Raw genomic sequence first — 14,764 nt, forward strand, 5'->3', positions numbered from 1 at the left:
GTTTTGTTAATCATGGAAAATTTTGCAATAAACTACAGTGAGTTTTTTAACTAACGTTAGTACTTTTTAATACAAATTTATATATTAAGACTACCGGTGGACAGATTATGAAGTGAACAAATTTTGATTTTATAATTTAAAAATTGTTGGATTTGGTATTCTGTTTTTAAAATTTACGTATACTTGAGCGTTGGGATACTCGGAGAGGGAGGTGGTGACGTGGATGGCAGTTGCGCAGGAGCATGTTAAAGACACAAACATTAGTTTTTGTAGTTAATGTGTTATTGTGCTTTTAAAAAAACAAATCAAGTATTCATATCTTCAAATAAAGAAACATTTTGAAGTGAAATTTATTTCGTCAGTAAATATTATATTTTTCATAAATAAGAGCACCGAAAAGAAATTTATCACTCTTCAAGAAATTCTTTAAATAAACTGGATAGGTTTGATCCTTTGAACACCGTGTTTATCTATCGTTTCTCCATCATTTTTGTTTTGTTTAGCTATCATCTTCATTTCAATGGACTCAAATCATTCAGTCGTTCTCTACCCCAGTGAATTAGGATATCCCTGGACAGAAGAAAAAAAACATCATCATTCAATGGTGAGAGGTGCTTTCATCTTCAATTCATGATTTCGTTTCTTCTGAAGAAGGAGATCTATGAGGCTGTTGAGTGCGATTTCCGGGTCTTGATCCAGCAAAAACTGCTCCCCCACCTCTGCAGGAGTGACATTGATGGTCCCAAGAAACTTCTCAATTTGAACAAAAAGTGGGTGCTCTGTGATCCCAAGGTAATTGGAAGCCAGCATTTTGAACCCACCAGGGGTGCAGTAGGTCATGTCAATGTGCACATCCATGCGCCCAGGGCGCAAGAGAGCAGGGTCCAATTTCTCCTTGTGATTCGTGGTGAACACCATGATCCTCTCATCCCCACAACTTGACCACAACCCATCCATGAAACTCAGGAACCCCGATAACGTGACCTGTAATTCAAAACCATATGTTGATGCTTGAAAGAAAGTGTATAAAATTGACATTGGATTATACCTGGGGTGGTGGTGGATTGTGAAATGAGTGAGAATGGGGTTGTGATGATGTAGGTTTTGCAATCCTGTCCTGCAATTGAAGGGAACAATCAATGTCTTCCACAACAAGTATGGAACGGTTCCTGGTGGCCATCAGCAACTTCCTGAGATCAGAATTTCGCCTAACAGAGGTGAGTTCCAAATCATAGACATCAAAATTCAGATAATTGGCCATGGCAGCAATCAAACTCGATTTCCCAGTACCAGGGGGACCCGAAAGCAAGTACCCTCTCTTCCACGCCTTCCCAACACTCTTATAGAAACCCTTCCTCTCCACAAACCTATCCAAATCCCTAATTATCATCTCCTTCAATTCCCAATCCATAGCCACTGTCGCCAACGTCGCAGGGTGCTCGAGATTCACGCCCTGCCACAAATCCCCCCTCCCTCCCATCCGCATCCGCTTGTCCTTCACCGTGAAGAGCCTCAGCGTCTTCCTCCGCTCGCGCGCCGCCTTGGCCTCCTCCATCACGCGCGGCAAATACTCCGACAGAACCATCTCCCGGTGCTTCTTGTGGAACCGCACCTCGAAGAACCGCACCTCGGAATTCGATTTGTGGCGTCCGGCCACGAGCTTCCACCGGAACGGCACGCCGTTGAAGGAGTCCGTGATCTCGTCGTTGCCGTCCAGCAGGAGGGACACGTGGCGCGATCTCGAAGGCATCGTGGCGCGGAAGCGTTTCGCGTTCGGCGCCTCGTGCGGCTTGAGGTAGAGCTGCGCCGCGGCGAAGAGCGGGTTCGGAGCGAACTCGTGGAACTGGTCGATGACGAGGGTGAGTTCGGAGGAGAAGGAGAGGAGTTTGGAGAGTTTGGAGTAGAGGTAGTGCTGGAGCTCCGGGGGAATGTAGTTGCGGGTGAACGAGCGGAGGAGCATCACGGTGGCCGCCACGGACGCCGCCGTGGAGACTACGTTTTGAAATTTGGGAGTCGTCATTGGGCCTTAATTGGGCCGGTGTAAGAATCGGTAAGTCAAGAGAGAAAATATTGATGAATATGAAATCTGAAACTATGAACTGATGCAATTAAGAATCATTGATTTGATTTGGTGAGTTTACTTGTTTTGAGTATTGTTTTCTCATTGCAATTTCTTCGTTGACCGTGACTTCTACTAACAATAACAAAGTCTTCTTTCCTACAGTTGCAGGAAACTTCTTTTGAGCTTCACAGCATTTCAATTCTCAGTGGAAGGTATGCTACACGCGGGAAATTTACGAAAGTGGTGCAATTTCTCACTCTTTTTATGAAAATGAGTAATTAAAAAAAAAAAAAAACTACAAAACAACCTTACATAGGATAAAATCCTTGTTACATTATACGGTATTGTTAACTGTGGTCAAACCAAGGAAAAAGTGGGGAAGGAACCAACAAAATATCTCACACTTGAGTTCTTAAGGAATCAGTGAGCCCACATAAAATGAAAGTAAAGCATCATCAGATATTACACTGATATCATAAAACTATACAATAATTAGTATACTATTTTTTCTACTTTCTTTTCACTATATTATTTCACACTTTTTATCTCTCTTTTTTGCATATTATATTGCATGTTTTCTTTTGCCTTTTATTTTTGCAATTTGTTGCATATTATATCTAGAATCAAAAAAATGCCAAACATCATGCAAAAGCAGAATATCTATTGCTACTCCTAGTGACATTACATGGTGGTGACTGGCATATTGAGCTTCTGCATAATTAAATAATGCTTCTCCCAATACCTAATTATATTCTATACTTAAACTCTTATACCTTCTATTTTTCTTTCCTTCAACCATTTTTCTCAATAGATTTCATTAAAATATAATTTCGATTAGTAACACATTAGTTTTTAATTTCTACATTTTTTTTAAAGTTGTTTTTACGGGATTGAGATGTCCTAGACATAACTGAAAACATCTCAAACATGTAAGGTAGTCATTACTATTATGCAGTACAAAATAATTTTTTAGAATTATTAACTGATCGTATGTATGAATCCTATTAAGTGATAATATATAGAATTTATATTAATATACAAGTACAAAAAAAAAAAAATTATACTAGTACTAGTACGAGATTCTATTACGTGATACAAAATTATATATTTATAAAAAAAAATTATCTTCTAACCTATCCTAGGGATTTATATTAAAGTATATGTCTCACCTTTCAAAAATATTTACTTATGTGAAACATAACACGATCATAATAGGCCAAACAATAGGTAAATATAGGATAAGCTAATGATTCAAAAATAATGACTAACAAATAATATCATTACATAAAAAACAAAATGTCATATGTAATAAATAAAATAAAATCAATATATCTTTCGAAAGACAATGTTGTTGTGTCCATACTTAAAGACTAATATTTGTTGGTCAAATTGGGGTAGACCACTTTGTTGGTACTCCCAATCAACCCAATTACCCTATCCACAAGGTAAGACCACTCTTGACACTATTCTAGTATAGTCTACCTCAGTGTAATTTCATAATATATCTTTAGCATCTTTTCATAGACTCTTCATCACCTAATACCACCACAGTCACCAATGCAATTTGAGATTTCATTGAAATTGTTATAGCATAACTCACCACATTAATTATAAATTATACATTTTCATGTACTACAACACCTAACTATTACGTAAATAATTATTTTTTATTTAAATTTGGGAGTATTAATAAGAATTTTTTCTTATAAAATATTAATTATAACATAACTTCATCTGTTTTATATTTTTAATAATTATTTACAATATATTTAAAAAATATATAAGTTTTACAACAATACAAATTTTACATTAAGATAGAAGATCCATATATTTTATAAGATATTAAAACTAAGTTTTTCATGACTGAAAATTTTAAACCCTAAACCCATCTAAATCAATCTAAATCATAAACCTAGATATGATACTCAATCTGATATATCGGAAAAAAATGTTTTCACACGAACGTCTTTATTAAAAATAGTTTATTCTTAAAATTAATCTTATAATTTGTGTCTTTTCTTCTGCTATAATAGTACAGTCCTTAAAACAAAATACATCATAAAAATAAAGAAGTTGGGAACTTTGGCGGCATGAAACAATATCCTTAAAAGAAAATAGATAAATAGAGAAATAGACACAGAAATATATTCTTAAAAACTTAAATACATTAGGAGTCGAAACCAGAGAATAGCATCTATTGTCATGTTTTGTCTCTCAGGGGAAGTCCCCTCATCTCCACACTATTCTCACTATTCTCACTATTCTCACATCTCAAGAATCAGAATACCCCTTTCCCATCAAAATCACTTTTTTTTTCATTTTCTCTTAATATTTTCTTGACCTACCATACCAACATGCATCTAAACCATTAATTACACTTCACTTTTATCTTCTTATTTAATACTTTATTTACACACTTTTTCAAATATACATATATTCTTTTACAGTAAATAATAATCTTCTTCTCTTCGAATCCTCTGTTCCCTAGCAATGAAAGCCTCCACAGTGCGGCGAAACTCCTCGTTGCTCATCCCATCTTCAGGCCGCGCCACTTCTTCTACAGCAACACCCTCAATCTTCTTCCTTCCCTTTTCACTCTCACTCTCACACCTACGCATCACACCACGTCGTTTCTCCCTCTCACACCTTCTATAACCCTTTTCCAAACTAATTTTCGCTTCCCCTGTTTTCATCCTCTGTTTCTTTCTGCTATACTCTGCCACAACTGTTTCTTGGTTTTTCGTTGTGTTTTGAATTAACTCTTGGTAGAGATTAGGCTCCTGAACAACGTTGTTGCCCTGAGCGGAGAACTGGGCGAAGAGTGCGATGATTATGATGTTTCCAATGAGGAAAACAAAGCGAGGACTGTTCATGAAGAGTGACAAGTCTCTGAAGTACTCGCCAGAGTTTCTCACTGCAACTGGGAGCTGCATGGAGAACCTTGAAACCAAGACCAAAACCGCACACACTTCGATGATACGTAACAAGCTCGCCACCCTTCGAAGCTTGCGGTGTTTGAGGATGGCGTTGGCTTTCTCTGCTTGGAGGTTATTGAAACTGAAGGAGTCCATTGCTTGAAGGGTTGATGCAGAAACAAACAACAACAACAACTCGTGCTATGTGCTTCACTCAAAAGGGAATAAAAATTTGTCTATGGCAATAAAATATGTATGTGATGTTGCAGACAACAGTGAAGAAGCTTCTGCAGTTGGAAGCATGGATACAAAGGAGACAGGGGAAGTGAATGCAATGTGTGAACTCTGTTTGAACAGAGAACAGAATGGTTCTGTTTGGTGCTATGAAGTTGTGCTATTCCTTCTTTATAGAGCAGAATCCAAACTTTTAACAAAATAGTAAAATAAAAATCTCTCAATATTCCATTATCTACTTTTTTTCTATCCCTTCACTGTGTATGTATGAAATTATCTTTACCTTTTTTTCTTCACGTCATGTCAAATTTATGATTTATATCTAAGTTAAGATTATTTTAAACAGCTTATTTATTTTTTCCAAAACTTCAAATAACCATAACATTATACTAATAATATACTATATAGTTTTTAGTTAACAATGATGAATATTTTGAACAAATGGAAGAAAACACCAAAACTCTTTCGTATTAAAAAATATTAATATACTCTAATACTCCTCATTTTTAAGTTTACGTGATATAATATAATTTTAAAATTATTTAATTTTTTCACGTGTATATAGTATATTTTAGCAAAAAAACTATTAGTATGAACCTATGAGTATTCTAATTTATATATGTACCAAATATTGGTCAAATATATTTTTATAAAAAATATTACTAATTATATGTCACCAAGTGAGTGAAAAAAATATTTAAAAAAAAAAGCATCATCACATATTCTCTTATACTCTGAATTATTTCTGAATTATTTGTGGAACTTGGAATATTCTTCTTTCTAAAACGTCTTTGGACTGAGAGGAATAACTTGACGTGGATATTGATGGCTTTCAGTTATACTGTGACAATTGGCAATATTTAAATAAGGTGTTGTTTGTAGAATCCCTTCTAAACTTAATAAAGTGAAAAAAAATAATTATGAATATTATAAACACTTTTACTTAACTCAATAAAAAAGTATTTATTCATGACTCAGAGATAATAACAAAAAGACTGCAACACAGAGATAATTCACCCTCATTCATTTTTAAATAAAAACTTTCATTTTAGGAATCACAATGCAACTTGAGATCTCAGGCTGACACATGAAAAAAGTATTATTAAATAAAATACAAAAACGATACATAGATAGACTATATCTATTCATAAAGAAGTCTAAGAGCAGACAAGATGAAAACCTATTATACCAATGAAAAGTTTCTCTATGAATAAATCATAAATTAGCCAACTTATCAGTACACGAATTTCTTTCACGAAAATTATGAGTAACCCTAAACCTAATTTTCCTAAAGTAATTAAGACAAGTATTCAATTAATTAGGAAACATCCAAAAAATATTTATCCTAATAATCAACGCACACAAACCAAAACATAATCACCCTAATATTATTTATTGCCTAAATTGTTTATAAAAGGAGATGTATTATTTGTTAAATTAAACATGGCTTATGGTAACGACAAAAGACGAGAAAAAATCATTTTCATAAAATATTGTTATATTTTTGTTAATCATGTGAACATAAAATTGACTAGATTTATCTATATGGAATTAGAAATGATTATTTAAGAAACAAATAAATAAAAGATAAATCATATTAGTGTTTTAAGTGAAACATAGTGTGAAATTTGTTTATGAATTTTTTGGGTGGAAATATTTGTTAAATCCAAGTAGGTGGTACTCAATGAAAAGACAGAAGAGTCAAACACTGTTTCTACACGCCTTACCCCTTTGGTCTTCTTTCGAATCTAGGTTAATTTTTTCAATTATTGAAATAGGTAATAATAATAGTAATGTAACAATTATGATAATAATATTTTTATATTTATTTATAGTACTATTGTTTTAATACAATATTAATATTATTAATTATAATAATAACAATAATATATATCGTATATAAAGAGAATTTCTTACAAATTTGTTTCTATTTTATTTTTATTAATATTTTATTTTTTATATTTCAGTTAGTTTTTATATTTTAAATATTTACTAAATAATTAATTATTTTTATAATTACTAAATCGTTAATTATTTTTATAATTAATTAAAAATTATCATTTTATTTTATTTTTAATACTAATATACTGTCATTTCGTAAAAAGTTAACAATTTTAAATGTTAGATGTGAAATAATTTAGGAATAAAACAGAGTTTTACCAGTGAAGTAGTTTTTTTACATATATTTATTTTCCTTAAAAATTATAATTTTTAACTTGTTATTATTTGATTTAATTATTATTTTTCCTTATTATTTAATTTTTTTTATCTTTTCTTTATAAAAAAATATGAATATAATAATAATAAAAAAAATGTAGATACACAAATATTTTTATCTGCGTTTCCAATAATAATAATAATAATAATAATAATAATAATAATAATAGAATAAAAATAATGGTACTAAACCGGAAATCGTGTTTTCAGGTTTAATTTTATATAACAAAATTAGATTGGAAATTCTACTTGAAATGAAAAAAAACAACTTTTTTTCATAAAATGAATATAAAATTTTACGTATTTTTTATTTTATGATTTTTTTTATCTAGTAATTCTAAAAGAAATTACACTAACCAAAAGGTTGAACACAAATAATTAATGTACTAAAAAATTCAATTATTCTATTGACATAGTTTAAGTTTTATATTATTTAAAATATTTTTTAAAATACTTGAGGCTATAACAATTAGATATTGATAGTATATTCTTAAATTGTGAGTTATTTGAGTAACCACACATGGATATTGCCAAGGATTGCAAAACAAAACACAAAGTATTGTCTTGCAAGTTGAATAAATCTATATAGAGTGAGATATGCCTCTAGACAATGATTTTGCAGGTTCTTATTGAAAGTAGTTGAACATGGTTTTACACAATTTAAAGATGATTACTCTTTGTTCACTCATGGTTATGACTCTTCTTGGTCATTTTGTTGGTATATGTGAATGACATCATCTTAGAAAATCATTATTCTTCTTGTGTTAACAACGTACAATTGATATTGAACTCCTCATTCAAATTAAAAATCCTTAGTCCTCTTAAATATTTCTCAAACTTAGAATTTGCCAAATTCAGTAAGAGTATTTCATTAAGTCAAAGAAAATACATTTTTCTTGCCGATATATATATATATATATATATTCTTTTGTTTGATGATATTGATTTCTTAAGTAGCAAATCGTTTACACTACATATGACTCATAATTTAAAACTTAGCCTCAATGATAGTGATCATATTGAGGATCCCTTTGTATATAAAAAATTAAAATGAAAGCTTATGTATTTAACTATTTCTAGAGAAGACAATGAGAACATGAATAATCAATTGACCACACATTCAAATGCAGTCCATCACTTTACGATACTTGAAATCTACTATAGGTCATATTATTTTTTTCCTCGATCAACTGCAAATGTCATCTCTCAACATATATTGATGAGCAACTCTTTAGACATTAGGAGATTAACAATTACCTTTTGTATTTTTTTTGTGATTCTCTTTGATTTCTCGTAAGGTTATAAAACAAGGTACTACGTAAAAAATATTGGTTGAATTAGAATATCATAACTTATCACCAGTGATCAATAAGTTGTTTGACTACAACAATTACTCAAACATTTTAAAGTTTTAATTAACACAATTATTATGTGACAACTTACTCTTAATCCCTTTCATTATGAGAGATCCAAACATATAGACATTGATTATTATTTTATGCGTGAACTCCTTCAAAGATAATTTTTCACTCTCATTCATTCATGTTAACACTTAACACCAAATAACTCACGTATCTACAAATGATCTTTCTTACTATTGCTTTCAATACGTTGGATAAAGTTAAAACTTCCAAAGTGGAAATTATTTATAAATATAGTAGAAATAGAAAGTGATATCAAAGTGTAAGTTTTAGTTTTGCATCGCAAAAGAAATTTTTGTATGTAATCTAGTCATAATCACGGAGTGGTGAGAAAAATAAATTGATTATGAAGGAAATAAATGGAAAGTTGAAGAGTTGTTTTTTTTTATAAAAAATAAATGTAGGTGCACCTAAATTAAAATTAACATTCATCACAATTAAAATATCACTTAAATATTTTTATACTATTTAAAACTCTGAATAATTTAGAGGTATAATCTATACACAGGTGCATGTACAATGCATACCCATAATTTCTTCCAATAAATGGGTGAATGAGTTAAAAAATTGGAATAAATTTGATGCGACATCAATGTCTGAAATTGAAAAACTCATTCTTAGGTTGTGTATGATATTTTAGAGTTATGTTGTGGATATGGTTCCAGATTCTGCACTATTGAAACCAGGTCCTTCCCACGGAATCAGTGAAACGATGGGTAGCATTATAGAGATTGCTGTTCCCTTCAACCATCACTTCTCTCTCTTCTTGCTTGCTCCAACCAAAGAGGATGAAGGATAATGCTTCTCAGTATAAAACAAAACCTCAAACTACTTTGATCTAAAACTTTTTAATACATAAAAAATTATTCTGTTAACTTCTGTTTAAAGTCTGCAAAATAGTTTTTAACTTTTTTGTATTTAAGTTGTATCACTCCAAAATTCAATTAAACTTGTTTAGGGGACATAATGGTTATAAGATTAAGAAAAAATTTGTTGAAAATCTTACATCGACTAAGAATTAAGATATTTCATAGTATATATGTGAGTGTAAATATTACCTTATAAACATATGGTTTTATGAGGTTGAGTTAGACTTAAAGTTTACATCTTAATATAATATCAAAGTCATTTCGAGTCTATTATAGCGATTGCTTGTTGGACTTATTTGTCACTCGCTATCAGACTGTTATCGGACCATCAACTAGAGATTAAAATATTTCATAGTATATATGTGAATAAAAATCTCATTAAGACAATTTTATGAGATTGAATTATACTTAAAGTCCAGAAGAAGAGTTTCAATAAAAATAATCATGATAGAATGATTAACTTGTTCATTTAGTATCTCGATCAATCAAGTATATAGAAAAAAAACTCGTTTAATCAAAAGAGTTGGTGTGGGAATTGGTAAAATTTGTTTTCAAGAATACTTTCTTGTGTTAACAAATTTTAAAAGTTGAAGTTTTCGAATTTTTAAATATCTTTTTAAGCATGATTCTTCAAACTCCTGTTTAAAATAAAAATAAAAATAAAAATGTATATCTAAACTTTAGTTTTCCCAGAGTCAACTTTCTTTATGCGAAGACAGAAAAGTAGTATAAAAAAAATGTCCACAACTATTTTAAAAGAAGTTACGTTTATCTTTCTTCGAACCTATACTAAACAATACTCATATTTTTTAAAATTTTAAAATAAATATTATTTTTATGTTTTTAATAAAATAATAGTGACATTTTTAAATTTTTTAAAAATGAATATATATATTTTTCATAATATTAGTTATACTTGTTTTTTTTTTATGTTTTTAATAGAGTGATATCTACTATTTTATTTCTTTTATGATTTTTATTGTTCCATTTTAGTGATTTAATTTGAAATAAATAAATCAACCAAGTAAAAATTATCAAGTGTACGAGATATACTTTTAACCAAAAGAAAAACAAAATATCTTTAAGAAATCTGAAAAAAAGATGCATACAAATAAATACTGAATTCATATATATATATATATATATATATTATTTAAAAAATATCGATATACTCCGTTTTAGGATTCTACTCACACATTTTTTTCTCATATTATGTATTCAGTACTTAGATGAAGGTCATGAAATATATCTTAATTGTTAAAAAAAGTAACAATAAGTTGATATTTTAATACACTGATTTTTTTTAACCAATATACAGTACACAAAATTCAACATAGTTTTCTATTTTTTTAATGCTTATAACAACAGCTAAAAATACAGTATGCTATAGTTTTAGATAGTTAAATATAATTAAGAGCTAATATGTTTTTTTAATACTTTTTTTAAATTGATAGTAAAAAAAGAGAAAAAAAAATCAGTGTAATTTGTTCAATATATCAAACCGTTAATATATGATTATTAATTATTAAGTTTTATGATTTGTGGTGTGACCAGTCAAATATTGGATCTATCTATCAAAAACAAAATCTTGGGTTTAAAGATGGGCCTGTTGGGCCGAAAGCCCGGAATAAATATGACATCATGTGTCTCTTATAAGATGCCTAGGGTTTTCAGTGGTTTGTGTTTCCGCCTCTGCTGAAAGAAAGAGTGAAAACCCTATTCTTCTCTGGTACCTAAGTTGCAGCTAATATCATGGTGCGATTTTTGTTTTGTTTCTCTGCAAAATCTCTGAAAATGTTCTACCTTTCTTTCCCCAATCCATGTGAATTGTGATTGACTTTGTTGTTCTTTGCTTGCAGGCTCCAAAGAAGGATAAGGCTCCTCCACCTTCCTCCAAGCCCGCCAAATCTGGCGGTGGAAAGCAGAAGAAGAAGGTTCGTTTCTTGTCAAAGTTTTATTTTTTCTTAGTATAATTGTTGTCTGGTCCATTTGGTATTTCTGGGTCAGCGCCATTACCTTTATTTCAACATATTCCAGAACAATGTTTTTTGTGTGTATTTGTGCGATTAATGCTATACAAGGGATGTGTATGTGATGTTTTGGTGGAACTTGTGTTCAACAGAAATGGAGCAAGGGAAAGCAAAAGGAGAAGGTGAATAACATGGTGCTGTTTGATCAGGGCACATATGACAAACTCCTCTCTGAAGCACCTAAATACAAGCTCATCACTCCTTCCATTCTCTCTGATCGTTTGAGGGTATGTTTTTCTTCTTCTGTTCTGTTAATGTAATTGCGTCACTTGTTTTGTAGATACGTTAATTTCTAGGAGAGAGGTCGTATCTGTTGGTGTTGCTTTGATGCGTCTTCTGTCTTATGAGTCAATTGTTGATTTTCCGCAATGTTTCATCTGATTGATTTTGATTGTTAGTTCTGTATTATGATTAATCATTACCTAAGATGAACGATTTCTGGTTTTCCTTATTTTATGGATAAATGATTGTTGCTTTTGTCCAGCTTCACGAAAGAACTTGTATAGTGCAAGTGGTAACTGACTAATTGCTTATGAGAAAATAAAGAGGCATTATTCTCTCACAACCCTGAGTGTTATCCACTGGCTTTTATGTTTTTAAATTCTGAACTGTTAATTGTTCAATAATTGATTATCAACTAGATACTTTTTCTCCAACGTTCCTCGTTTGTATTACCCAATCCAACTTCGTTACAGATTTGCAAGTATTTTTCCATGTTAATTCCTCTATTTTTGTTTTTGATAAGATTCACCCGATATTGAAAATAAACTTAGTGCATCTCTTTAGGATTCCATAGTTTGTTTCTTATTAGGAAACATGGCCTTTCTCCTCGATGTCCACAAACTTACATGTCCTTGTGCATTTGAGTAGCTTAATGGATGTTTAATCATTTTGCAGTTGGTATATTCATGTTTGGCAGTCCATTGAATTTGATGTCATTGCTATGCTCTATTTTTGACTTTAAGTTAACACTGCCTCCCTTTGTGATTCACACTGATACCTACAATTGCATTTGCTCAATAACTGTCGTAAATTACTAAGTAAATGGTATATTGAATAATATATAATCGTTTTACATGCACTTTACAGGTTAATGGATCCCTTGCAAGGAAGGCTATTAGAGAATTGATGGCTAGAGGATCAATCAGGATGGTGTCTGCCCATGCAAGTCAGCAAATTTACACCAGGGCAACAAACACCTAAATGTGGAATTGTTCCTAGGTTATGGAGTACTCTTAGGAATAGTGAAGTATGTTCTTTTGAAGTTTGAGATGCATCTCATACTAGCTTCTCAGTTCTAGATTGTTGCTGAATCCAGGCTGAGTTTGTATTTTTGGTTTCCTTCCATGTTTGATGTTTTAAAATATTATGAGTCTTATTTTTACATGTTTTGTTTTGTTTGCTTGAATAGTTAATGTGCCGGAGATTCTTTCTGAAAACAAAACCGATTGGAATATGTTTGTGCCGGATATTTAGTAATTTGTGTTTTGGTGGGGGTTGGTAGAGTAGTTTCTACTTGGTTCAGTTAATTACATTTAGAATAATTTTTTAACTGTTAAAATCAATGTTTTTTCAAATGTGATGTAAAGGACTTTCTAACTGAAAAGGTACAACGACTAATGTTTGTCTTGCCAATTCAAATTTGGTGTTTTTGTATTGTGTATTTTTTACGTTAGCCATATCCCAGCTAATGACAACGTTTCTGGGGAAGTGTATGGAAATTCGTTACAAATGTTTCGAAGCATTGCAATTTAAAGCATAACTTGTAAGTGTAAAAATAAGAAATTATAGCTTTTGCCTAATTGAAATGAAGCATAGATAATACCTTTGTTCTAATTAAATGAGTAAAACGTTTTTATTTTTTTATTTATGAAAATCAGGTAACCGTAGTAGTTACAGTTCATATTTCCTTGGATTATTTTCCTCCTCTGTCAGTTCTATTAAGTTTGTGAAGTGTAAAACTATTCCAGTTGTTCTTACATGTGCATGTATGCAAGCTGACGGCACTGACAAATTGTGTGGCTCTTACGGTGTACCTGCATGTATTGAAATCTCTTGTGTTTCACCTATTGGCAATTTATATATGTATTAACCGAATTACTATGGTCCATTGAGAAAAGTTTTTTCATGTACACATTTGCATATCTATTTTTCCTATTGACATATGCACAATCGAGAGAGGATCTCTTAGTCTAATCTTTGCGAATCCTAATCAAAATTAATTGAGTCACTTGGCTAAACCGATTAAACAACTTATTCTATATCACATTGGTGTCAAGATCCTCAACATACAAAAAAGGCATTCTTGAAGTGCGTACCATTTAAGGAGCCGAAATCATCACCGCTATTATTTTTCACAAAAATGGAATCCTCTTCCAAACACACCAAAATACCACTTGGAAAAAGGACTAGGAATATTTGTTTTTGGTAGATGTATAAGCTGTTTAGGCGAGTTGGCCTCTTTGTTGAAGGGTGTCGAGCTTTGATGAAGAAGAAAGTGATGATCTATTCGTAACACTTTTTTCGACGTTCAAGTTAGTAAAAGTTTAAAGAGATATAATAATATTTAAGTCAGTATATAGAATTGAATGTATACTTCTTGAAGACCAAAATTATATTTATAAACTTTTTAGACTTAAAGAAATAGGGTGATTATTAAATATTAGAGTGATTAGTCTATAATAAATTATTAGACTGATTTCTCTCAATTTTCATGTGGTTTGACAACTATCTTAAGTAAATATTATATTCTCAATATTATTGATATTATGTAATGCATTGTCATTCTGAGTTGAGGGTTTGGAGCCAGGAATTGATGGCCTTGAAAGGCCACTCATTAGGACAAGAGTTTCCCTTCTCAACATCTATAATCACTGAAAACAGTTTTACCTCAATGAGCATTGACTATATCACATACTTGTACATGAGTGTAACTAAGATTTTACTAATGATTATATATTATCTAACACTCAAATTCTAGCTGTTATGTTTATCTTTCATTTCCTCATCTCTTTCC

The 14,764-nt window shown here is 31.0% G+C and overlaps 3 protein-coding genes across 3 annotated transcripts; 1 reads left to right on the top strand and 2 right to left on the bottom strand.

The window, feature by feature from the left end:
• Positions 1-290: 290 nt before the first annotated feature.
• LOC137822091 (protein HYPER-SENSITIVITY-RELATED 4-like) lies at positions 291-2,302 on the bottom strand. Its single transcript, XM_068626999.1, has 2 exons — positions 1,049-2,302; positions 291-984 (listed from the first exon to the last, which is right to left on the bottom strand). The coding sequence occupies exons 1-2, from the start codon at positions 2,018-2,020 to the stop codon at positions 595-597; spliced, it is 1,362 nt and encodes a 453-aa protein (XP_068483100.1). The 5' UTR covers positions 2,021-2,302; the 3' UTR covers positions 291-594.
• Positions 2,303-4,423: 2,121 nt separating this feature from the next.
• Positions 4,424-5,284, bottom strand: LOC137822102 (dynein regulatory complex protein 10). The gene has a single exon (XM_068627007.1). The coding sequence runs from the start codon at positions 5,131-5,133 to the stop codon at positions 4,504-4,506; it is 630 nt and encodes a 209-aa protein (XP_068483108.1). The 5' UTR covers positions 5,134-5,284; the 3' UTR covers positions 4,424-4,503.
• A 6,036-nt stretch (positions 5,285-11,320) lies between these two features.
• Positions 11,321-13,227, top strand: LOC137822110 (small ribosomal subunit protein eS25). Its single transcript, XM_068627013.1, has 4 exons — positions 11,321-11,473; positions 11,578-11,652; positions 11,841-11,975; positions 12,838-13,227. The coding sequence occupies exons 1-4, from the start codon at positions 11,471-11,473 to the stop codon at positions 12,949-12,951; spliced, it is 327 nt and encodes a 108-aa protein (XP_068483114.1). The 5' UTR covers positions 11,321-11,470; the 3' UTR covers positions 12,952-13,227.
• Positions 13,228-14,764: the final 1,537 nt, after the last annotated feature.

The sequence above is a fragment of the Phaseolus vulgaris genome, chromosome 11 (assembly GCF_000499845.2).
Source record: "Phaseolus vulgaris cultivar G19833 chromosome 11, P. vulgaris v2.0, whole genome shotgun sequence".
NCBI classification, from domain to species: Eukaryota; Viridiplantae; Streptophyta; class Magnoliopsida; order Fabales; family Fabaceae; genus Phaseolus; species Phaseolus vulgaris.

Bases quoted from the DNA above. Each gene is read 5' to 3' on its own strand.
- LOC137822091 (XM_068626999.1), bottom strand. From the start codon at position 2,020: ATGACGACTCCCAAATTTCAAAACGTAGTCTCCACGGCGGCGTCCGTG. The intron at 985-1,048 runs GTATAATCCAAT...TTTGAATTACAG, and splicing joins ACAATCCACCACCACCCCAG to GTCACGTTATCGGGGTTCCT.
- LOC137822102 (XM_068627007.1), bottom strand. From the start codon at position 5,133: ATGGACTCCTTCAGTTTCAATAACCTCCAAGCAGAGAAAGCCAACGCC.
- LOC137822110 (XM_068627013.1), top strand. The intron at 11,653-11,840 runs GTTCGTTTCTTG...TGTGTTCAACAG, and splicing joins GTGGAAAGCAGAAGAAGAAG to AAATGGAGCAAGGGAAAGCA. The intron at 11,976-12,837 runs GTATGTTTTTCT...TGCACTTTACAG, and splicing joins TTCTCTCTGATCGTTTGAGG to GTTAATGGATCCCTTGCAAG.